At 45.1% G+C, this 23,609-nt stretch overlaps 3 protein-coding genes across 3 annotated transcripts in view; all 3 read right to left on the bottom strand.

The window, feature by feature from the left end:
* Nucleotides 1-104, bottom strand: part of brap (BRCA1 associated protein) — a 1,578-nt gene extending 1,474 nt beyond the window's left edge. The window contains exon 1 of the mRNA XM_068753151.1: nucleotides 15-104. Within this exon, the coding sequence (XP_068609252.1) occupies nucleotides 15-104 (90 nt within the window). The remainder of the gene's footprint in view (nucleotides 1-14) is intronic.
* A 2,802-nt stretch (nucleotides 105-2,906) lies between these two features.
* naa25 (N-alpha-acetyltransferase 25, NatB auxiliary subunit) lies at nucleotides 2,907-11,021 on the bottom strand. Its single transcript, XM_068752924.1, has 24 exons — nucleotides 10,964-11,021; nucleotides 8,788-8,873; nucleotides 8,481-8,619; nucleotides 8,279-8,397; nucleotides 8,113-8,187; nucleotides 7,908-8,015; nucleotides 7,619-7,697; nucleotides 7,183-7,294; nucleotides 6,987-7,076; nucleotides 6,511-6,683; nucleotides 6,325-6,437; nucleotides 6,034-6,241; nucleotides 5,816-5,905; nucleotides 5,558-5,738; nucleotides 5,038-5,137; nucleotides 4,783-4,934; nucleotides 4,563-4,688; nucleotides 4,062-4,305; nucleotides 3,865-3,988; nucleotides 3,713-3,778; nucleotides 3,542-3,639; nucleotides 3,351-3,461; nucleotides 3,129-3,269; nucleotides 2,907-3,029 (listed from the first exon to the last, which is right to left on the bottom strand). Exons 1-24 carry the CDS (start codon nucleotides 11,019-11,021, stop codon nucleotides 2,907-2,909), a joined length of 2,916 nt encoding a protein of 971 aa, XP_068609025.1.
* A 2,887-nt stretch (nucleotides 11,022-13,908) lies between these two features.
* On the bottom strand, nucleotides 13,909-23,270 carry pitpnb (phosphatidylinositol transfer protein, beta). The gene is made up of 11 exons (XM_068752688.1): nucleotides 23,241-23,270; nucleotides 19,999-20,029; nucleotides 19,382-19,527; nucleotides 18,192-18,283; nucleotides 18,002-18,009; nucleotides 17,328-17,402; nucleotides 16,948-17,031; nucleotides 15,952-16,029; nucleotides 15,732-15,836; nucleotides 15,357-15,479; nucleotides 13,909-14,443 (listed from the first exon to the last, which is right to left on the bottom strand). Exons 1-11 carry the CDS (start codon nucleotides 23,258-23,260, stop codon nucleotides 14,393-14,395), a joined length of 813 nt encoding a protein of 270 aa, XP_068608789.1. The 5' UTR covers nucleotides 23,261-23,270; the 3' UTR covers nucleotides 13,909-14,392.
* Nucleotides 23,271-23,609: the final 339 nt, after the last annotated feature.

Raw genomic sequence — 23,609 nt, 5'->3', positions numbered from 1 at the left:
AAACCAGTGGACACCCTGAACTCACCAGCGGAGTACTGGAAACCTTGCGGAGAAGGAGACTGGTTGGCTAATTCCAGACGGACGACGACCAAAGACACACTCATGTGGTATGAAGCGGGCCGGCTCCTTCTACGAAGAACAAAACAACCCGCAGTGACAGCTAGCTAAACCCGCGTAGCCGTCCAGCTATCTAGATAACAAGCTAGCGCGCAAGCTAGCTGTTCGGCCAGTCAAAAGCAAACCGCCTTTACGCCCAGTTACATCAGGATGTTAGTCATACTGGTTTTGTGTTTATCCGACGATAAAACACAAAACGTACACAACTTTCTAAGACTTTAGCTGGCTCTCATAGCTCTATATTCATATGTTTCTTCTGGCATGTTGGGCTTCTTTTGTTATCAAACAAACCGGTAATAATCAGCCCCAAAGTGTGTTGCTGCCACCTACAGGCGCAAACGGCGTGCTGCACCTGTCATAAAGACTTATTTTACCTTACCTTACACTGGTATATTGTTTAAAACAGAAATTAATGTTAAAACTAATCTTTTGATTTGTACAGGAGTGTTTTAAGATAACTCCAAGAAGACAATTTGATCTCAAATGATAGAAACTAAACCTGACAAGACAAGACAACCTTGATCCCACAAGATAAAACATTAAAAAAAAAAATCTAATTAGTGGACTTCATTATCACCAATTAATCTTCGTTTCCAAAACTCACTTTTACTTCTCTATAACTTAAAATAAACGTAAAAAAATCTCACAACAATACATGACCAAAATCGCATTCACTTATTTTATTTAAAAAAAAAAGCCTTTTAACATTCCAGTGTTTATTTTTTCCATTTTCTAACAAAAAAGGGTGACAAGGCGACACTTCAGATTGTCAATCATGATGTCAAGCCTGAACATGTAGTCGGACTACAAACTTCTCCTCTCCAGCTGCAGATCAGTTCAAAACAGCGGAGCTCCAAGGCCTCAAAAAAAAAAAGGCATTTTATTCGACTAACAGGAAGAGAGGATTCACACTCACATTTTCACATTTGCTCTATCAAATATTTAATAAAAGAGAGAGAGAAAAAAACCCACACACACACACTCATGAGCTGCAGTTCCAGCCCTCGGCCTTCAGTGCTGTCATCTATCGATCATTCTCCTTGGTTAGCTGGAGATGATTTGGTTCAGGAGACTCGGTGGGGCGCGCGTTCAGATGGAACGACCGGAGGACGCACACCGCAGCTGCTGCGTAACAGTTCTTTCGGCTCGTACTGTGAAAAAGCTGCATCGACTGCCATTTGCAATTAGGTCCTGTTTGAGAAGCTCTGGAGCGCAGAGAGCCGAGAAGAAAAGAAGCGCCTGTACAAGTCAAATCTGGCTCCAAGTACACAAAGTCCTCCTGACGCTCGGGTTCGGACTGAAGTAGAGCAAACCGAGATTCGTCACCATCCATAGAAGGCGCGAGATGTTGATTTTGGTGAACGTTCATCTCAAGTATCCACCTCTGGTTTTCTTCAATTCCTCCAGTCAATGTGGAATTCTGATATTTCATCCATCACTGGTTTTTCATTTGTGCTGGAAATACCTGATTCCACAACAGACATGTTCACAAGCACCATCTCCAAGTAAAAATAACAATGAAACAGTGTCAGGCCATTAAAAAACAACAACAACCCTGCTCTTCATAATACTGCAACTACAGACATGGCTTCACTTTCTGTACCAAAAAAAAGACACAGAAAATACACACAAAAAAAGAGAAGGTAAATCTTGGATGGGAAAATGCTGACGTTCATGTTTCCACAGTTCTGAGAGTTGTGCTCGTTTGCTTCTGACGAAATAAAGCGTTTTCCTCCTTAGTTTTAAAAACATGGCGGGGGGGGGGAGAAGAAACACAGCAGAATGTTTGTTGTGTCTTTTATTGTGGTGGTAGTTGCTCTTCACTTTGTACAATATCTATGATTAGTTTATCTAAAACTGCATTTCTCCTAACTTGCTGGGTTGTCTTTATATTTATAAAAGCAGCCTTTTTTCCCCCCTCCCCCCTTAAAGGAGCAATTCACAAAAAAAGTTACTTCAGTCATTTACTGACCTCGTTGTCGATGACGGGAAAAACATTTCTGGACCCAAGCATCAAAACCCCAAAAGTCTTTTATAAGCGGAAATCTTCATTTAAGGTTTTAGGTTCCGAGCTAAAAAAAATGTTAGCGTGCAGACGCCTCTGATGAAGACGGGCGAGCTGGAAAGCTTCTACGTGCATCGCTCGGGGAACATTTTTTAGAAAGCCATTTCATCTAAAAATACGAACAGATCATCTGGCGAGCCAGAAATACCACCAACAGGCGGCTGGACGGCTGTTCACCGCCCCCCCCACCAGAGGATTTCCGATTTCCTGTTGATGCTGAAGTTTGGGATGATTTTTCATGCGGCTTAAAAAAAAAAAAAGAAATCGGATCAAACGGCAAAGTCCGACAGCGTTTGCCCACGTGAAGTTCCGGCTAACGCTTTAGCTTGAGAAGCTACGGTGAAGATTTCAGTTTAAGAAAAGAAGCAACGGACAAAATAAGTGCAATAAAAGTCTCTGTGATCTTCAGCCGTTGACGCCAGAAATGCTTTACGAATATGGAAACCTCACCTGGCTTCCCGTCGGCACCGTAGGAGAGACGTGCGGGTGTGATTTTTGGGGGGGGGTGAACAGGTCTGACGTTTTTTCTTACTGCTGTATAAATTCACACGTTTACTTACAAGCTTGCGTTTGTCCCAGAGGTGTTTGTTGGAGGGTAAAAAAAAAAAAAAAAACAGGAGGGAGGGAGGGGAATGAGAACTGGTTGGATGCTCCGACTTGTCCGTTAGTGTGGGTCGCTGGGGGGGGGTGTAAATGTCTTTATGTGGGAGGCGCTGTTTGATGGTCAGATCTTGAGGCTCTTTACGGTTTCGGCTCTTCTCTTGAGCAGATCTCCAACCTCCTGCAGCGAGCGCAGGTAACTGCTCTGCACCTTGTCCATAGCAGCTTTCATAAACGAAGCTTCCTCCTGAAACACGGAAGGAAGAAAGGGTGAGATCACTTTTCTGAATCAGTCTGTTAAGCGACGCTTGCGTAAATGCGGCGACCAACGTGTGCACGCACTGACCTCTGGGTACTCCTCCAGGCTTAAATCGCCCAGTTTAAGGGCTGTTATGCTGATCTCTTGCCCCTTTATGTGCTCCACAGCCTGGGCAAGCAGGTCCTGCAAGCCCCCCGTCAGCTCCTGGAAGCCACACACCACCACCGGCTGTGGAGCAGATCACCCAGATGGAGGGTTAAATTCCAGCCCTGGGCAGATGCAACAACTCCACGCCCGATGGAAACGTACCACAGCTGCGCTCGCGTCCTTTTTCTTCTTCTTCTTCTTCTGTAGAATAGCTTTGAGCGGTCGGAGGATCTTGGCACAGTGACTCGCCATCCACAAGACTACGCACACCGTCTGTGCAGAAGAAGAGGAAGACGCGTCACTCCGCGGATCGGTGCCGGTGTGAAATCGCGCGCGTCACGGAACCTTCTCACCTCAACGAAGAAGACGAGGTTTTCTAACGAGGAGGGCTGAGTTTTTAATTTGCTCCCATTCATTTCCAATAAATCCCCTTTGCATTTATTCAGGATTTCTGCAGACAGGAAGAGGAAACATGAAGCGTGGCAGACAGAAGGAACACGACTGGACTCCGGCTGCTTGCTCACCTTGAAGCTGAACTACTAACGATTTGAAGGCGTTACAGATTTGGGTTTGAAGCTCCGACGACTCATCTAGAAAGAGAAGGCGGTCGTATATTTAACAAAAAAAATAAATAAATGTCAGGTGGATGTCAAGTTAATCCTCGGCCTCTTCTTACCGAGTCCGACCATCTCCAGCTCCTGGAGGTGGACCGACAGCTGGAGCGCTGCAGCCTGGCACTGACAGCTGCCGACGGACAGAGCCGGAGCCAGACGGGTGGAGGGCGGTCCCGGGAACGGATACTGCACGGAAACACCAACGCCATTACAGCGACGCTTCTCCTCGCGACCTCCTCATATCGACTCCTCACATTACCTGTACGCGTTTCTCCGTTATCCGAGTGGCCGTCTGCAGGGTCTGGTTGAGCTGGGACAGCAGGCCGCCGGTGACCGCCGCCTTGTCTCCGACCCCGTTCTCATTGGTCACCTCGGAGTTTTGCTGCGAGGGTGCGTGTCCCGGTCCCGCCAAAGAGGCGAGGATGCGGAGCGTTAGAGACCGTAATCTCAGCCAGACGGACTCCTCCTCGAGAGACAGGCGCCGGTGTTCGGCGGTTAGCTGTCTGTCAAAGGCAGAGACAGACGGGTTTGGTTAAAGACGACTTTAACCCACCGATCCGCGACGACTTCAATCCCAGAACATCAAACTGGCAAGACACCAATTTAGCGACGCCACCCAGCAAAACGCACTATAATGCCATTATTAAAAACACTGGTGTTCCCGTTTCCATCAACAAAGACTCATCTTGTGTCCTACCACAAACCGGGACGTTCAAAAAGCAACTAGTAGCAGCTAACGGGATAAACGTTGGCGACATGCCTCTCCTGATGGTCCCAGCTGGTGAACACAGTCAGGTCTCTGTTGTCTCTCATGTTGTCCCAGGGTATGGTGTCCTCTTCTGCACACAAAGACATGGCCTTCACACTCTCCTCCAGACTCAACACACTGCAACACAAATCCAGACACATCTACATTACGAACGGCTCTCTGAGCCACATGTTGCTAGAAATTCATGGAGATTTTTTTTTGGCCCCCTCACATATCGGCCTCCAGGAACAGATCCAGCAGCATCCTCTCGATGCGGACCTGGGCGAAGTGCAGCGACTGGTTTAACCTGTTCCTGAGAGCGATGAACTCTGGGATTTTCTCAAACGCGCCGTATTTATAAGCCTGGATGATGTACTCTGAGGTCTGGAGAGAGGAGGCAGAAAGAGAGACGCATGCCAGACCGCGTGACTCCGGTTTGAAAAGCGTTGCAAGCGTCGGAAAATAAATCCCAGCGAGTCAGACTTACATCTTTCTGGTTAGAATGGAAAAACCTGAGGGAGAAATTACAGGACTGGGAGGCGGCGGCGAACTGACCCAACGACTCTGCGTACCGCGTCAACAGAAACCTGCCATTTAAAAAAAAGAAACAAAAGAATTCATAAAGCTAATAGTTGAACAGCAGCTGCTCTCATGATGCAACTTTGTCAACGCCAAACAAGGCTAATGCTAACATGTTCCGCATTAATAACGAACGAAAGGTCATTTCCATATCTCTAAACAGCCAGCTAGCTTCATTAGTAGTACGGAAACAACTCCGTCCTGCTTGTTGAAAAACAAACAGAAAACACAAAGCGTGCTTTTGACAACTTGCTAAAAACAAACAGTTAAAGTGGTCCAGGTGTCTTCCGGCATAGCTAATAGGCTAACTGATGCTCCTGCTAACTAGCATCACTCGACCTGCGGCTACAAAAAGAATGGATTTGCCAATGACAAGGAGTCTTAGAAGTGATGCAATTAAAAAAAGGGGAGCGTGTTCCTGCACCGACCCGATGGTGTCGTGCTGCACATGCTTGGCATCCAGGCTGGAGTAAAGGTCCACCACGGGCTCGAAGGCTCCCAGCCGGCAGAACAGGAGCAGGAGGAGCAGCTTGAACTGAGCGTTGGAGGGACTGTGAGACAGACCCTCCTGGAGGACGCCCAAAGCCTGCCACACCATGTTCTCGTCGCCTGCAGGGCAGAACCACCGTTAAAGGCGTCGCAGCTGAAAACGGACGCATCCGGACGAAGAGACGGGAAAGGCTCACCGGCCTCCGTCCACAAGTCGACGTAAAGATGAGCGGCCATGAGACAATACATATCGGAGAACTGCAGCTCCGTCTTCAGCGCGTTCGCTCCTGTGAGACACAGATCAGGGAAACGGTGAAGGAAAACGACGTGATATGAGCCTTACTACAGTTTAACGGAGTCTTCCGTACGATCCGACTGTCGAAAGAGTCGAGAATGAATAAAAGCGCTCGCTCACCGAATTTGAGTCCGTGACGAAAGTGCGCTTTGAGCTCCGCTACAAGCCGCAGCTTTCCTTCCACGTCGAGCGAGCGGTGCAGGCCGAGCGCGCGGCTCAGCTGACACACGCACAGGTGCCTCTGCAGCGCTTTGGTGTCCTCGGGCAAAGCGAATCCGTCGTCTCCCTGCTCCGCCAGGGGAAGCGTCTCGCTCACACGATTGATGAACTGAAAGAAGAAGAAGAGGCGGCGTCTCAGCTCAGACCTGCAGCGGTCAGCTCGGCAGCGCCGCCGCGGGGGTGAGGCCTCACCTGGACGCGTTGATCCCGAGGGAGTAAATGGAGGTATATTTTCAGGTCGGTGATGCAGCAGGGTTTGTCTCCGAACTTTGCGAAGAACTGCACCATTAACTCTACAGGCTCACCTGTTTTAAACGACACAAGGAACGTTAAGGGGGCGTGTCGCGCGGTAAAAGCTACGGTTTTTACCGGCTTTACCTAGCAGGCTTTCTTCAGGACAGCCTCTTTGCCTCAGTCTGTGTATTAACTCAAGGCGCGCTAAATAAGGTCCTCTGAGAGAACGAGACTCTTTGCCGTCCTCGCCTTTGATCCGCTCCTCGACGAACCTCATCACCTCGGCCACGGTGTGATGAACGGAGCCCTCCGAGCAGCTGCAGACAGACGGAGATGCAGATTAGTCGGCGCCAGGCGACGTTACGGTCAATCCGTCGTCTCCCACAACAGTGGCCATCGGATGAAATACTGGAGGGATTACGCGACAGAATAACAACAATGACGCCTGTGAACGACGCCGCCGATTCAGACACTTCCCGCAGCAGTGGAGGAGGAGGAGAGGGAGGGGCAACAGCGACGCCAAAGCTGTGACTCAGAGGTAAAAAAATAAATAAATAAAATAGAATCTGAAATCTGCCTGTCTGGACAGACGCTCCACCAGAATCCATTTCCGCACTCACTGCTCTCCTCCTTCCGGCGGACTCCACGACTGATCCAACAGGTGGAAGAGAGAGTCGAAGTAACAGGGATAGAACTGCCAATCGTCTGGACTGGAGACACAAACACAGGGTGGGTAAATAAGGCGCCCCCCCCCGCCCCACCTCTGACGCTCACACACACAGACACACACACACACACACAGAGGCTGGCGCTCACTTCTTGAGGAGCAGCCGGTGGGCCAAGGCGTTGCACTCGGGCCAGCGCTGCAGCCGCTGGTAGAGCATCATGCACTTGTTCTCTCTGCTCTGCAGCTCACTGGTCAGCTTCTCTGAGGAGCAAAGGGAAAGGAGGGGGGGGGGGGGGGCATTAAAGCTCAGGGCTTCCAGTTCAGTCCTTACTGCTGGGGGGGGGGGTAAAATGTGTTGCAACACCGAGACTCATCGAATTTAAAGAGCAACAGCTAACAGTCGCTATGCTCGCGAGCGGTGCCCGGATCAAGCACGAGTTTCACTACACGGAGCTGTTGCTATGGAAACTACGCACGCCGTCTCAGCTGCTGGCGCTGCAGCTTTTGCAAGTCGCTTCATCACAAACCTTCTGTTTCCGAACGGAACGCGACACGTTGAGGACTTTTCAGATCGCACAGCCTTACCCCCCAGCGGACCCCTGACGACGTCGAGGGCCTCGACGCACTTCCCCAAACGCTCCAGGATCATAAAGTACAGCTGCACCTACAGCCACACACAAGAGGCCAGAAATAAAAGTACCGGTAAGTATCACCGGTCCAGCCCCGGATGTACGACAGAGGAGCGATGCATCGTGGGTCTGTTGCAGCTTCTTTTCCAGCAGACTGAAACAGCCAAAGATCTTCCCGACGGGACAGAGCGAGAATCCGACGCGCAGACGGATGAATTCCACGTTTCAGCTTCATCGTCATTCACCTCAGCTTCCGCTTCTATCTTCTCTTCCTTGACCATCTTCTCCACCATCCGTTCGGCGAGAGGCAGGAACATCGTCTGGGCCAGCGTCTCGTCTTGTGCCGAGATGGCCTGAACAAGGCAGAAGCATCGTTACGCGGCGTCGACTTCAGAAGAGTTAAAAAAAAAAAAAAAAAAAGCGACGGACTGTGAGCGTCTGCTGCCGTACCTGCATCACCAGACTCATGACGGACCAGAAGTAATACGGGTTCTTGGGGACGATTTTATACAAGGCCATTCCCGCCTGTGAAAAGGTTGAAGATGCAGTCGTCCTCTTCATTTGACCGATTGTTTACGTCCCATTGTTTAGCCGTTTTAACGTCACGCTTCCTCACCTGCTGCATCTTCTTGTACTCCCCCACGCGGGCGTACGCCATGAACAGGTGGGAGTGATACTCCTCGCTGAGAGGAACCTTCTTCACCGCAGCTTCGTACAACTTGGCGACCAACTCCGCTGCGCAAGACAGAGACGATATTTAACGTGGCGTCCTTCGCCGCGCTCCGCGTATACGTGTGTGTGCGCGTGCGTGTACTCACGGCGATGCATCTCTCTGTACAGTATGGTCAGCGCTTGTAGCGAGTTGTCGTCAGTGGGCTCCAGAGTGGACACCTCCTGGGCCAAAGTGAAAGCTTCATCCTGCTTTCCGGTTCTCTGGAGGCCGATGGCCTTCAGGACCTGAAACAACGAGGAAGGGTCTTAATCCCAGCGTTTAATCTGGGATTACAGCCTCGCGGAGGGACGCTCGAAGACAGAGGTGTCCCGCAGAACACCGTGAAGTCAGCACCTGCATCAATATTTATTCCGATGAAGTCCCGGTGACAGAAAGAAGAAACACACACCCACCTTGGCGCAGTGCAGGTCCTTGTGTTTCTTCAGCAGTTTATCCGCCTGCTGAATCGCCATTTTATTGTTGCCATTATCGAGGTAATCTGGAGAATCACCAGAGAAAACATTACAAACATCAAACAAAGCACTATTTCTTTTTTAAACTACCGTAGACCCCAACTGAGCCAGCCCTCAATGACCAGCAACTTCTGTCCTTTGTGACGCTGCAAACATAAAGCGTACCCAGAAGGGTCCACGAGGAACGTCAGCCCACTCCTCATGCACAATACTCCTCTGGAATATTCCTGGTTTACATGCTGCAACCAGCTCCTTCAACGCCCACTGGAGATTTCATGTGAGATTCCAATCGGCCCGACTGTGACGACCTCAAGAACGATCGACGACTTCCTCCGAAAACGAAGCCTCGACGGAACGTCTCGGAATCGCTGTCCTTCAAGAACATCCAAGATTGAACGTCTTCTCGGAGGATGGCGTCCCTCAAAACGTCTGCCTCACCTAGATGATTCTACTGGAGTCACCTTTCTGATGCTTTTGGGTCAGCAGCAATGAATATCGTGGAACAGTCAGGTAAATTAGGACCTTAGTAGAAAAACCCTTTACAGCCAGAGTAAATTTATGAATGTGGAAACCTCTAGAACGATCCTTTAAAACCATCCGGCATGTAAATATGTCTCTAGTGAGGAATGATAGTCATTACAAGTAACATTTTGTAGACAGACAAACGCCTCAGTTCAGCCTCTTCAGGACAGCTGGCTGCCAAAATTAACAGGGCCAGACAGGACACTGGGACTATGTCATGTCTATTCTCTCTGCTGAACAGACAGGACACTGGGACTATGTCATGTCTATTCTCTCTGCTGAACAGACAGGACACTGGGACTATGTCATGTCTATTATCTCTGCTTAACACACAGTACACTGGGACTATGTCATGTCTATTATCTCTGCTTAACACACAGTACACTGGGACTATGTCATGTCTATTCTCTCTGCCGAACGCTCACCACAACCACATGTTATTCACATGAAAATGTCACTTTCTTGCAAGTTATCATTATTATAAACAACATTACTATTTTATTTTAAATGAAGTGAATCCTTACTGCTGCCAAATATTTTACAAAACCCAGTTTATTATTTTTGCCATATATGGTACAACTAGGCTAATTAAGTACAAGTAACCACTCGCGGTTTACTTTAGCATGGAGTTAAAAAATAAAATAAAATACAGCACAACTAAACAGGCGGGATTGTTGTTTACAAACACAATAGTGAATGCGCATTATTTAGCAGGACTCGGGTTCGGGATCAGCTGTGACAGCTCCACGATAGCTAGCTAGCTATCAAAACTAAGAGGATACATATTTATTTTCCCTACTATAGTGACACCAAGCTCCGCCTTATTCGACTTTCGATTGGGTTAGCCTAAAAACTTCAAGTTCAATCTGGCCAATCATCACTTTTCATGGATGAACCCAACCAATCCGCCTACCAAAGCAACAAGTAGCAGCCAATCAGCGGCAAAGTAGGGGCGGGCCATGTCTTCACCGTAGTAGGATCAAAATTTTAGCACACAGAAAGTTAGCTGCAGGCATTGTCCTTACAATATGAACCCTGCGCTAGCTGGAAGCTAGCCATTTGACATGTCCGTTAACTATGAAGTGGCTACACGCCGAACACGGATACCAAACAATGGAAAAGCCTGTCATGAAGCACCGGACCGGCAGTAATAAAACACTTATTAACTTCCACACAGTTCCAGCATGCCGCCTAGCTGACTCATTAGCATACACACTAGCTGTCAAATAGCGACTGCTAGCAAAGAAGATAGCGCAGCGTGAGCCAACACAATGTCGGGGACCTTCCGCGCTACAACGCCGCAACGCCGCCGAGCATGGCTGCGGGCCATTTCATTCAAGCACCCACGGAAGACGTGTCCTGCTACAACTCGGCGGTAGACCGGGCTAAGGTGCACTGTCATTGGGCGCTTCGGGCAGCAGAGACCGTGGTTGGAGATGATGGGGCCCGCATCGCTGCTGCCCCCCCCCCCCCCCCCCCCACACACACACACTACAACACACTTCTTCTAACACAAGGGCCGGTAAAGATCACCGTGACGTTCACCAAAAGCTCCAGAGACGCGTTAACGTGTCGCTCCCCGTTGGGTTCTCACCGTAAATCGGTCTGAGCCTCCTGTCGTTGGGATCTTGCACATGGCCTCTCGCCGCCATGGTGGAGTTTACCTGCTGGGTAAATGTTCACGCATGCGCACCGGAGCCGGACTCGAGGAGCGATTAAAAGGAAAACCGCTGAGTTTGTTTCACGCATTCAAATGTTCAAGATCTGCGCTGCTAATAATATTAGACTAAAATACTTTAAAAATGTCCTGAGCGAAATAATACTTTATCCGATAAGTTTTTTTTTCTACCACAGGAAGTTACATAAAGTTACTATAAAGTTGTTTTAACCGCTTGGACAATTTAAAAGCAAGTTTCCAAAGGATTTTAAATCAAGGTACTTAAAAACAGGGGTTTGGATATCATTTTTCAAAATGGTAAAAATTAGGTTTAAAAAAAAAAATCCCGTTAAGCTTTTTCATTATTTGTAAACATGCAACAAAGCAAGAAGTTACCTGGTAAGAAATTCTGAAAATTACAGTTTATAAATATGTAAACTGTACATAATTTTTTTTACATTCAACTTGTGATTTTTTATGTGATTTATATGCATTTTTAATAAAATCCTGCCGCACTTTATTTCTAACCCTGAACGTAAGACATGCACTTTGTCATTATACTCCCTTGGATTTCACTCAACTTTCTCCGTTTGTTTTCTTGAAACGTGTGTAAAATGCAAATCAATTTTTTCACTTTGTTAATGCACCGTTTTGACCATTTATAACCTTTAATATCGATAAATACTTACCAGATTTTGAAGCTTCAATTTCTCCTGGCAAAAGGGGAAAATAAATGGCAAAAATGGACATTGTCTGACACATTTATTGAGAAAACAAACAAAAAGGACCAGGCAGATTTATAATTGTAGGAGTCATAGGCTTAAACTTAAACCTGCATTACTGTACATTTTATGTTTGCATTCATCTTTGCTCTAAAGCCCTTTGTAAGTTGATTAAATGTGACACAAGTAACCTCCAGTTTTTAGTATGCTTTTTGTAAGTAACATTTAAACAGTCTGAAATTAATTTAAAAATTAAAACATACCAGAAGCCATGGTTCTGTTTCCTTTGGCATCAACGACTTGTTTTTGATTGTGCCCCTTTACAAACTAAACACAAACACAACACTCCGAGTCTCTTATTTGTTGAAATTTATTAGATATACCATTATGGGTCATTGTCTCGACCTTCCGTCACAGCTTTTAAGCTGTGAAAAAGAAAAAAGGAACCAATTGTATTACATTCACGACTAATTCCCCTGAATTCTGCCTTATCAGAGAAGAGACAAATTTGAATTAATTGCAAATCTGTACTTCAAAAGCAAAAGAAAACACAAAAGAGAAATTAACAGTAGATTTTGCAAGTTCTTATATATGATTAGAAAAAGAAAACAGTATTTTGGACTCCATCTGTTCCCGAAGCATCCATCCCTCCCCCTTCAGTCACACCCTGGCTGGCGACACCGATGCTACAAAACACACACCACACAGCCCATTCCAGTCTAAAAAGGTGACTCCTCTTCATCATCACACGCAGCCAGGCCTGTCACTCCTCAGCACTCCTCTGAGGTCGAGCTGAACAAAGTTTAATGCTGAGGAGAAGCCACCCTTTGAAGCATTTCCCTTCTTGTCTGATGCAGGTCAAGAGCTTCTCAAAAGCACTCGAGTCCTGATCGAACAAGACGGAAGAAAGGAAAATGTGGAGGACAAAAAAAGTGTTGAGCATGCAGACCCCGAATCTGGAGTTGATTTAGCAAATCAAGAATGGCTCCACACCGCGCTTGTACAGGTGAAGCATCCTTCACGTCTCCTAGCTGTGCATTCTGACACACGGATGAGGTACATGATCGACAGAATGTGGACCGGTTTGTTCTTCCAGAGCTGCTCTGAAAACATCACAAATTACTTTTATCACTACAGTATTGAATGGTAGACCTGACGACGCTTTGTAGCTGCGAATAACCCATTCAAGTAAGTGTTTTTTTATGTACAGTCAGTCCATTTCTATCACAAAGTACACTTATATCTTTCTTTAAAACATACAGATTGGTTACAACAACAACCTCATGATCATACCCAATCCAATAAAGTCCATCCGTGGCCGTCTTTGTATTTTACCTAGAGCCCACCAGGATCTACAATGCGCTCAGAAATGTTTGGTGATAACATGAAACTGGTGATGCAGGAAAAGAGCAGCAGAAAAATGCCACTCGTTTCAAGATCATCCAAGCATTAATACCGGTACTCAAAAAAAATGTTGTCGAAGAACACTAGAAACAGTCGATGAAACGTTCAGTCATACTTTCCTGCGGCTCAGGAAGATGAAAAGCTTTTGGGGAAAAAAAAAAAACACTATACATGACGAAAATAAAAACTGTACAGCTACACTGCTCGGAAACAAACACTTCGCATCTGCCTCGATCCATTTGCTGTCAATTGAGAGGAAGCGGGAGTTTGAGAAAGATATAAAAAGACTACCTTGAATCATGCACGCCGCAACGCGCATCATTTGTTTTACTTAAATAAAAAGTCTCAGTGAAGGCCCTTCAGATGAGGCCCTAGCGAAGGAGAAGACATGCAGCGACAGCGTGAGGCAAGTTCAGCCGGCCTCGGCGACATCAAGCTGAACGTCATCGTCTCAGTCCGGCGAGCGCTGGCCCTTTAAGAGCGAAGGAAGGCAGCTGATGACGCACACAAGCACATTGTACAGACCCTCTCGCTCACTGTCCACTTGAGCCACATGCAAGGTGTGGGGGGGGGGGGCGCCTGCTGTCCGTGATGAGTGGCGAAAACAACAGCGAATGGAGAACTCGCATGCAGGAGCATTAGATTTGCTCATAACTAGCCGCGGATTGGCTTCGAATTTAGAGCTACATAAAAAAAAAAAACAGAGGAGACAGCGAGACAAGGGGGAGGAGGTCGAGACGAGCTTTCTCGGGGCAAGAGTAACGAGAATACCGAGTGGAGAGACAAGGGTTAAAATATATAATAATAATACAGGGGGAGGATGGGGATAAATGGCCCAATATCTGCTAGTAATCTTATACCAATTTCAGTATGAAGTTGTGTACTAAAAACATTCGAATTCATTTAAAAGGCTTGACTTTGAGCCACGGTTTCCACACCTGAATAAAAACAAAGCCCATTGTCATGATCAACTAACAAGTACACACCAGGCAAGTTACGTTCTGTGCAAAGAGGGTTTTTTTTTTTACTTTCTTTTTTTTTTGTGTCTGCAAAATGTTTCGTGCGAACAGGAGGCTTGTGATTGGGGTAGGATCTGTACCTTACTGTTAACCAATCAAGTCAAACCCCCCCATGAATCATGTGAGACAGCGAGAAGAGGCAACATCAGGGCCGCTTCCCCATCGTGGTGGTGGTCGCGTCTCCGATGACATCATCATGATAGGGTTTTGGGTGATTTGCCTCATTGCTCATGAGCAGCACTGGTGCCTCGAATCGGACCTTTACTACGCAGCTGGAGAGAGAAGAGACGTTTCGGGGTCAGTTTGCTCGTCGAGACTGCAGGGCTGTTGATATTATCATGGCTATGAGACATGCGGGGGAAAAGCATCCTAGCGAGGTTAACGTTCAGCCCACGATCGCAGAACATCAGGAGGAATGAGAAAATAAAATGAAAGCACAGAGTGAAGCTGAGAGAAAAAAAAAAGGCAGAATGTGAGAAATGCGTGTTGATGAACAGCAGGCAGGAAAATAACACAGCTCCGCTAACAGAGTTAGCTTGGTTATGGGACACCATCAGCCAACGTGATGCTAATGTTCACAGCTATGCAGATGATACGCTACTGTAGATATCAGCTTCTGGGGCATGATAATATGGAATAATATTACACCCATACATTGCACTGATACTGTTACCCCCCCCCCCCTATAAATGAATCAGATTTAGAGAAAGGGGCCATGAGATGGAAAGATTATAATGACAACATAATACAGCGGTAAAAAAAGATGTCAAGCAAGAAAGGTTGGAAAAGCCAACAGGTGTTTTATTTTAGACAGCAGCATCTAGAAGAGGGTGGAGAATGATCCATGCAGCGCCGCCGCCTCTTTCTGTTCAGACTTACTCAGCCTGTCTCTACAGTTTGACCTACAGCGACAGGTCGCTACTCGTCTTTCGCCGAGGTCCCTCGCACATCTCCCTTCTGACGCATCTAATGTGACATTAAGGAGTAAAGTCAAGGGGATTAAATATCTTGTTTCGTCTCCAGCCGTTTGGTCAAAACAGAGCATTCATTCATTATTCCAAACAAATATCCATGTCATGTCCGAGCTTCTCAGCTTTCAGGTCATCTGGAGTCACTGACTAGCAGAGAGAAGGGGGTATAATCCCAGTTGTATGAATCTATAAATGTTAGGTTGAAGTGATTTACCTCCTCAAGCTCTTTTTGGGTCTCCTCTTCCATCCGCCGGATGTCCTCCATGGTCAAACCCACCCATCTGTCAATCCAGCAGAACAGCTGCCGGTGGAAGTTGGTGAAAATTCGCTTCTCCTGCTGTGGAAGGAAACAAGACGTTTGATCCAAACGTCGTTTAGAGACCGACAACGGGTCTCATGAATCCCGTCTTCAGTCCATGAATCACTTTCGCCGTCCCCCAGCAGGACAACGACAGAGATCCGCTTGATTAACTCTTCCCCGGCCAGTTTTGAAGACGCTTTCATTTTTTGAAACACTGAAATGTCTCCCTCTGTTGACCAAAGATTAAACAACACGCAATACGAGTTAAAAGGACAGGATGCGCTTTACCTTGTGGATGAAGTTTTCCACTTTGGTCTGCAGACCCCACCACCTGAACTTGACAGTGACCAGTTTGTATGCACACATGCAAGGACAATCTTTATTCACCTCCTCCTGTGAAGGACGAGAACTCGATGGTTCAGTAATCACAGATGTGACAGACTGCACCGTCAACGTCACAGTGTCGAACAGTTACTGCGTCCGTGCTTCCTGTTGCTACGTCACGTACCTTCCATTCGGGGCTTAGCGGCCCTCTGCCAGTCTTCACAGAATGGAAAAGAGAAGGATCTTCTTCCGACTTATAGTCCTGGAAGAAAACAAAAGGCCCGTCAAATCAAAGATCGCGGCAGTTGATCACTTAGTAAGCGTTTAAAAAAAAACCTCCCCTCATTAATCAAAGAAAATAAATCTATGCATTTATTAATGTTGTTATTTGTTCAGTTTAAACAAGATGGTTTTTCATTCATTTCAGTGAAATATTTTGTCAAGACATCCAAACAGATCCAGGATTTTATAAAAAATAAAAATAAACGCCGAATGTCAAGATTTGGCCAAAGGTCCATCAACGACGGGCTTCGTGACAAATAAATAAAGCATTAGAGTTCGGACTCCGATACTGGGACGGAAAAGGATCACCAACCACAACGCCTGACTTCAAGGCTCGCTGTGTTGTTTTAATCTATGGAGGGAAGAGTGGAGAATACTTGGAACAGATGGACATTCAGATTAAACCTACTGATCCACTTAAGTCATTAGTCCATAGATGAAAGGTTGTGACCCACCTGGACGGAACAGATTTAATCCTCCTTTACGATGTCAAACCTCAAGATACATGACGGCTCAGGTATTACTGGCTGACAGGCGAACCTATTCAGCCTCCATCCAGGAAGTGTTACTGAAGAATTGATTACCAATCACAAGGTGGGTTGTCAAAGGGACAGTTTAACACAAAATCAAAAAAAGCAATTTTTTTTTTTTGTCATCTCCTGAAGATTTCGGCGAGAGACATCTTGCATCTGCTCCAATGCCGTTTTAGTACACAACTAAATTAGACTCATCAATGTAGCCTCTAAGCTAAAGGTGTTAGCGTGCATCTCGTTTGGCTTCCTGTATGTCTTCATTGATTTCTGAGGTCTTTGTGGCGGCTGCTCCTGATCTCTGGAACAGTTCACAGTAACTCAAACATGACCTGCACCCTGCTCTTCATGGGCGTAGTCCAACTCACCCCTTGGGTCACCTCTTCTTTATTTGCAATGTCTATGGGAACCACCTCCACGCTCCTCCACGTCTGCTCGTCCAGATCATGAACCTGGAACGAAAGGAGAAAGAGGAGCACAAACAGATCAGCTCAAGACATCCGGCTACAGGAAACCACTTTTATTCAAATCTTTCCTTTATGAAAATGAGACTCAAACCCAAAACCACACAGGCAGATTTTGAGCCTATTCTCCTGCACCTGCTGGTCTCAATTATTACATAGTGATGCCATTGCTGGGATTATCTCTGGCTCAGATCAATACACAACAGAGGGCCTGCATTATAAACTGCACGTGTGTTTTGCCCTCATGCTGTATTATGGAAATGTAGCACGAGGTGTTTACTCACATTTTCTACCGTTCCCATGTCAGGTTTGTGCCACGTCTCGATCTTGATCATAAAATCGTCCTTCATGTACTCATTCTGAAAAGCAGCAGAAGCAGAGATCGCTTCATCCAACCCGACTCCAAACCGTAACGGACAATCAGAAACGCCCGCCTGACCGACGGATGAAAAGACGACCTCTGCCAACATGGATTCTGGGAGATGCATTTCAAACCTGTCCCTAGTCATTTAGACTGAATTAGCAATGAGACGGTGCACCACTCAGTGATGAGGGCTGCTTGGCTCTTTGTCCAGTCTCGCTTTACGTGCTGTCAATAATTAATTAACCGATTTATGTGCCATCTATAGATTACGAGGATTTTACAACCCGACCAATCCGCCAACTGTGTAAGGAAGAAATGAACCTTTTCCTATCCTGTGAAATCAAAATATAGACACTAAAATACCCTAAAAAGCCAAATGTTTGCTTAAAGTCTTATGATTATTATTTCATTCGTAAAACAAACTCAGTTTTTGCTGTTTTTTTTTTTTTTTGTATCTGTTGTGTTAAAACAGTTATTTGCGTCATTCTGACAACTTTTAGTTTCCAAATCTCCAAGACATAATACATCACAAAATAATATTTTGCTTTAACGATGAGGCCTTGAAAAATGTAACAAAAATAATTGATGACTCACCGTCACGACTGTAACAGGAGGAGGAGGGAAGAGAAAAAATCAGCATCAGCCTTTCAAAGTTTCAAACTGCATATTGAAAAGTATTTCATAACATCCATTTAAATAGATGCAACAAGGACTTTCATGTAAACACACCGCCGGGGAAAAGAACAGCGGGACTGATGGGACTTGTTCCTCAGGATAAACTTACCAGTGCGACAGTATGGGTAGGCGTTCCAAGCCTTTTCATGAAAAACTAGCGCTCCCTCTGGTGCAATCATCTTCACAAACCCCGGGACTTTACTGCACAAGAGAAAGACACATCAGACAATAACATTTCGCTTCATAAATTTAAACACACATATGATTTAGCTTCACCGAGAATCGAGAAAAAGCTATTATCAGAGTATTTAGAGTACCGTAGAGGTTTAGGATTTGGTAAAGAATAAGGAAATCCATCAGATGGCCAGGGAAGTCGAGGATGAGCTGGTATCAAGAACCAGACGCACAATAAACAAAGGACACATGTGACCAGAAGTGGGATGACCCTTTGTGTCCCGTTCCCATTGTGCTGCTCACAGACATCACGACGCGACGCAGCTGAGCTTCAGGAGGATATTTGAGGAGTCATTTGTAAAAATGATGACCGTCATCTCAGTATAACGCGCCTGCCTTCATGAAACTAGCACATCCTGCAGAAGTGGTGCAAACATTGTGAGCTAAAGCTTCAGAACACCCTGGATATGTTGACCTCTCCTAAAAATAACAATCCCACCTGCATGTTTACAAAAAAAAAGTGCAGTGACGGTCGCAAGCAAAGCTGGATTCGGTAACATCAGCTAACAGCGAACACAGTAGAGAGAATTAGCCTGCATGATTCTTGGTCGTTTCAGATTTGGACATTGGTCTATAAGTGGGCCTGTCGTCTTATTGATCGGCTTTGTACCACCTGACCGGTCCAGGTGTCTGAACAGAGCAGCGTCTCTGGTTCATACCCCGCATGAGGGAAAAAGAGGAAGTCATTCAACTCCATGAATCACTCTGCAAACAGTAAGACAGCTGAACGGCCAGCGAGCTGCAGCGTGATCTAGTTGTGCTACTAGTTTTATTACAAGTTAATGGTTATTTTTAACCCCTTTAGTGCCAGCCATCTTCAGCTCAGCCTGAAGCGGCGCGCCCCAGTTTTTGCTCAATTCACCCTATTTTTCAAGCCCCACAGAATATTTTGTACTATGACTATGCAAGCACCGAAAGATTAAAGTCTCTTCTTTCACCAGGACGAAAAGTGAAGATCATTTTCTACGATTTGGCCTCTGAACCCCGCCCCCGGCAGATTTCTGTCACTAAAAACGATGCTTTCTCAAAACCCGGGCTAAGTTAAAAGCCGTTTGTCAGACTCGCCTCCTTAGATGGTATATTTTATGCGTGTACTGTCCCTTCTCTCCATCCTTCTCGTAAGGTTCATTCTTCAGCACCTCAATGCCTTCTCCTCCTCCCGTCTCATTCTTGCTGGCCTCAGCCACAGAGTACAGCTGCCCTACTTGATACTGGGAGAAAGGGGAGGAACAAAGATGAATCTACAGCCTAAAACTACAGGAACAATAACACAGCAGTTGCATGGGATAATTAGACAAAATAGACAAAGAAGGAACACATCCCGAAGGGTGTGGCAGCACTAATAACCACAAAGTACTGCACAAAAAAAGCCCACAGAATTCTCGTTCTTACTCCTTTGTCTGTTGATGTGCCACGGCATGCCCTGTTTTAACGGTGCCTACATTTCCATCTGTTTAAACAGATTTTAACTGCTGTTGTGACTAAAGAATGAGTTTCTATATGATATGAAAGAATATGATTTCTATAAAGATGACAGAGTCTGCAGTTTTACAGTAGATGCATCAAGACCCATTTAAAACATCTGTCCTGTGTCCCAGACAGATGTTTTCTGTCTGCAGGATGCTGTTCAAACATTAATTTTTGTCTAATATAAAAGAGGCCATAGACGCAACGGTACTCACCTCTTCCACTGAAACCGGCAACACTACACGACTGACGGAAAGAAATAAGGGAGGTGGGGCAGGGAATGGAGAGAGAGAGAGAAAAGCAAATGAAACATTTGTGCGTGAATGCAGAAGACTTGGAACAGGACAGCACAGAAACCTTTTTTAAACTGATATTAGTAACAACACAGTCTTGGACTGCACGAACGGCACTGCGTGACACAAATGGAAAAGTTGTGAATACGCTTTAATCGGACCTTCCTTGGAGGGAAACTAAACCGGGAAAATGTGTCTCACAAAATCTGCTTTGGTAACCAAACTGTGTCATCCCGAGAACTTGGCTGTAGTCCATTATAAAGCGACCAAAATGTGTGTCCAGCAAGGCCAAGTTTTAAAAAGCTTTCCGAAGCATCACAAGTCAGTTTCCTCTACCTTGCAATTGGAGGGGCGCCCACTCCCTCAATGTGACGTCCAGCCCCGCAAAAGAAAGGAACAATACATTTAATTTAAGGAATTTACATAATTTATACACAGACTAGTTTCATTTGTCTAAAACCCCATGATCTTCTTAAGCCGTAGCGTTCCGCTGTCCAGATCAATGACCGAACTCTTATGATCTGCTCTACGAGGGCGTGGCTTATCCATGCTTCGCACGCACGCACGAGGCGGTGAAAGTAACCCGAGTTGAGTCGGGTTAGCTACATGCTACGTACTTCCCAAAAACAAAAGATGGACAAAAGCTGGCCCCAAGAGGCCACATCTAGATGTTTTGGCACTAATAACCATGTCGCTATACAGGAACAAAGCAGTACAACCGAAAAGACAAAGGTAGTGCCAAAACCCTCAGACACAGCATGACTTTTAGAATCAAGAAATATCCACGTGACCGCGTCACGTCTGGGCTTAAATCCACTGCCACAAAGAGCTGAGATCTTAATATTCCCTGAACATTTTAGATTAAATTAATCTCTGAAACCACTACATTAATCGATATTCTTCTTGTTTGGCCTCTGCAAGAAACACGAGGGAAAAATGACCAATAGAGGCTATGCCCGGCGTATGCTTAGACCATAAACTACTGTAATGAAACCAGAACGGATGCAGCTCTCTCCAGCTTATAACCACGTGTTAATGATTAACCAGTTATTGATTATTCACTGTTAACTAATTCACCGTGTTCTCCCTTGCGTCAATTGCTAAACCCTTATGGAGGAGCAACATGCATACTTTAATGTGGCCAGCGACAGGAAATTGTGAGCAACTTGCATCCGTAGTATTCAGGCTAACACACTGACTCTCCACCTAAATCGTCTGATTTCACGGTTATAAATATGCAGTGATGCTGAATTTTACAGTACATGTAGGTCAGCAAAGAAAACTTTGTGATGACCAAAATCATTTTAGAGGATATGTTGCTAAAAATATTTAGGGTAGGAATGAATAGAAACAGCTTAGAGAGACCCTGAACAAGACAGAAATGGGAAAGAAAGAAAGAAATCACGACGTTAGATCGACATTTGCTAGTAATCATCATTTTATGTTTTTATAGATGTGTGTACAGCACAGCTTCTCTTATCGTTCTCACACGAGGGAAACTACTAGGAAGTTTACAGCCAATAAAAATCATACTGATGCATGACTGACGAGACAACCCCACAGATAATCATGTGACAAAAGCAGGCCTATCTGCCAGAACAGAATTATTCACTTTTATTTGTGTGCCTGAACTGACAAATCTAAGGTGAATGAACTTTAACGGTAAAGATTTGGACCCAAGCAAAAGGTTTTGATTGATGTTAGGAAAACTGTTTTAGACGTTTCACAAATTACATATTTGCCGATATGCTTTCTTATTGAATACCCTTCTCGCAAGATAGTTAACATATTGTTATTAAAGCAACAACATACTGAGAAAGGTTTATGATCACCAGATCATTATTCTCTTCTAAACAGGCCTTTAGTCATCTTTTATAATTCTATGGCATTTAGTCAATATCCTATTAATTAGAAGTTTTATGTCAAGCTACCTGAGGAAGGTTATATCTGAATTGATTGTATTGAGCATGAGATACATAAATGTCTTGATTATATAATAATAATATAATAATAAATGAGCATCATATGGAAATTATGCTACATGAAATCATCTTAATTACAGTATACCCTATTGAAGCAGGCTTTGATTTAATCTGAATGCTGTTAATTTCCTATTTTATGTTGATATAACCGACTTCAATGGTGCGTTAAGCAGCGTAGAAATGAGTTTCCTTCTACCGTTTACAATTTAGCGGCACCCTTCTGTTATGATTGTTCCTGCTTTGATTCAAGCTAACGTTACAGCCTAGTGTAAACATGAGGATACATGGGAAGTGGTTAGAACAGGTACCGTTATCTATACCGATTTCAGCAGGAAAAGTACAAAAAAGGTCAATATTCCAGCTCCGAATCAATGTATATATATATATATATATATATGTATTTAAGCAGCATTTCATTAATTGATTATGAAAACGAGGCAGCTTTCCTCTCGTGTTAGTATTAGCCGCCCAGTTAAAGGGCTAACTCTGTAATGCTAGCGTCACTAAAGTAGCAGCAAAGTAGTTTCACAAACTCAACCTACTTTAAAAGGCATCTACAGAAAAATATGGGTCAATTCTATTAGTGATACCGCCCGACACACTAGCTAGAACTTTACATAGATCACTATTGACGTGTACTTCACCAATGAAGTCTGTTGAAAGGAAATCATGCTAGCAGCTAGCCGGCTACCATAGCTAAGTTAGCCAGCTAGCGTTGATGGTAAATCCGACGGACGAGGAACTAATCTGTCACCCATCAAAACTGAGCGTCACGACACTTAAGCGATGTAACACTCTGCTAACAGGCTAGCAAGTTAATGTTGTCGATATAGCTAAACATTATAGTCCATGTTAATTAACCGAATGTTACTATTTATGTCTAAACGGCGCCGCTCACTTATGTAATACATTTTAACGAAGTGGCTAATTGTCATCTGTGCCACAATAACTCCTAGCTAGTGTTAGCTTGCGCTAGCAACGCCTAAAAAGACCGGTGCTGTGCCCGCTTGTCCACGTCCTGATCCACCCTGTTAAACGCAGGCTTTTTACGAGCCATATACCAACGAAATCCAATAAACGACACTGCTAATCGATACTCTTTAGTAACAGGCTTTCAGATCGATTTGAACGAACCTCTAGATATGCTTAAAAAGACATTTTATAGGAGCACTTCATACTCACTATTCCTTTATAAGCACCATCTTCGTTACCCCGCCTGCGGCTGCGCGCTGGAGTTTGACGTCACCGGATCATCAACAAGTTCGTTCCGCTTTTGAGAAAATCTGATTGGCTTGAAAAATCCCACAGGCCACACCCCCTTTAAACTTTAAACAGTAATAATTCAAACAGTATGATAGGCAGATTTACCTGCATCTGACACGATCAAATAAAAGGAATAATAAAATAAAAATAATTATTTGATATATTTGGCATCATGACATTTTGGAAATGTGGAAAGGTTAGGTGACTGAGCTATACACATTACTTTAAATTTACCTTATATCGACTGCCCATTTGGATTAGTGTTTGCTTACTTATAAAGCCCATGTG

This window comes from Brachionichthys hirsutus, chromosome 19, assembly GCF_040956055.1.
Source record: "Brachionichthys hirsutus isolate HB-005 chromosome 19, CSIRO-AGI_Bhir_v1, whole genome shotgun sequence".
NCBI classification, from domain to species: domain Eukaryota; kingdom Metazoa; phylum Chordata; class Actinopteri; order Lophiiformes; family Brachionichthyidae; genus Brachionichthys; species Brachionichthys hirsutus.
This window is presented reverse-complemented; position numbering and strand designations above follow the sequence as displayed.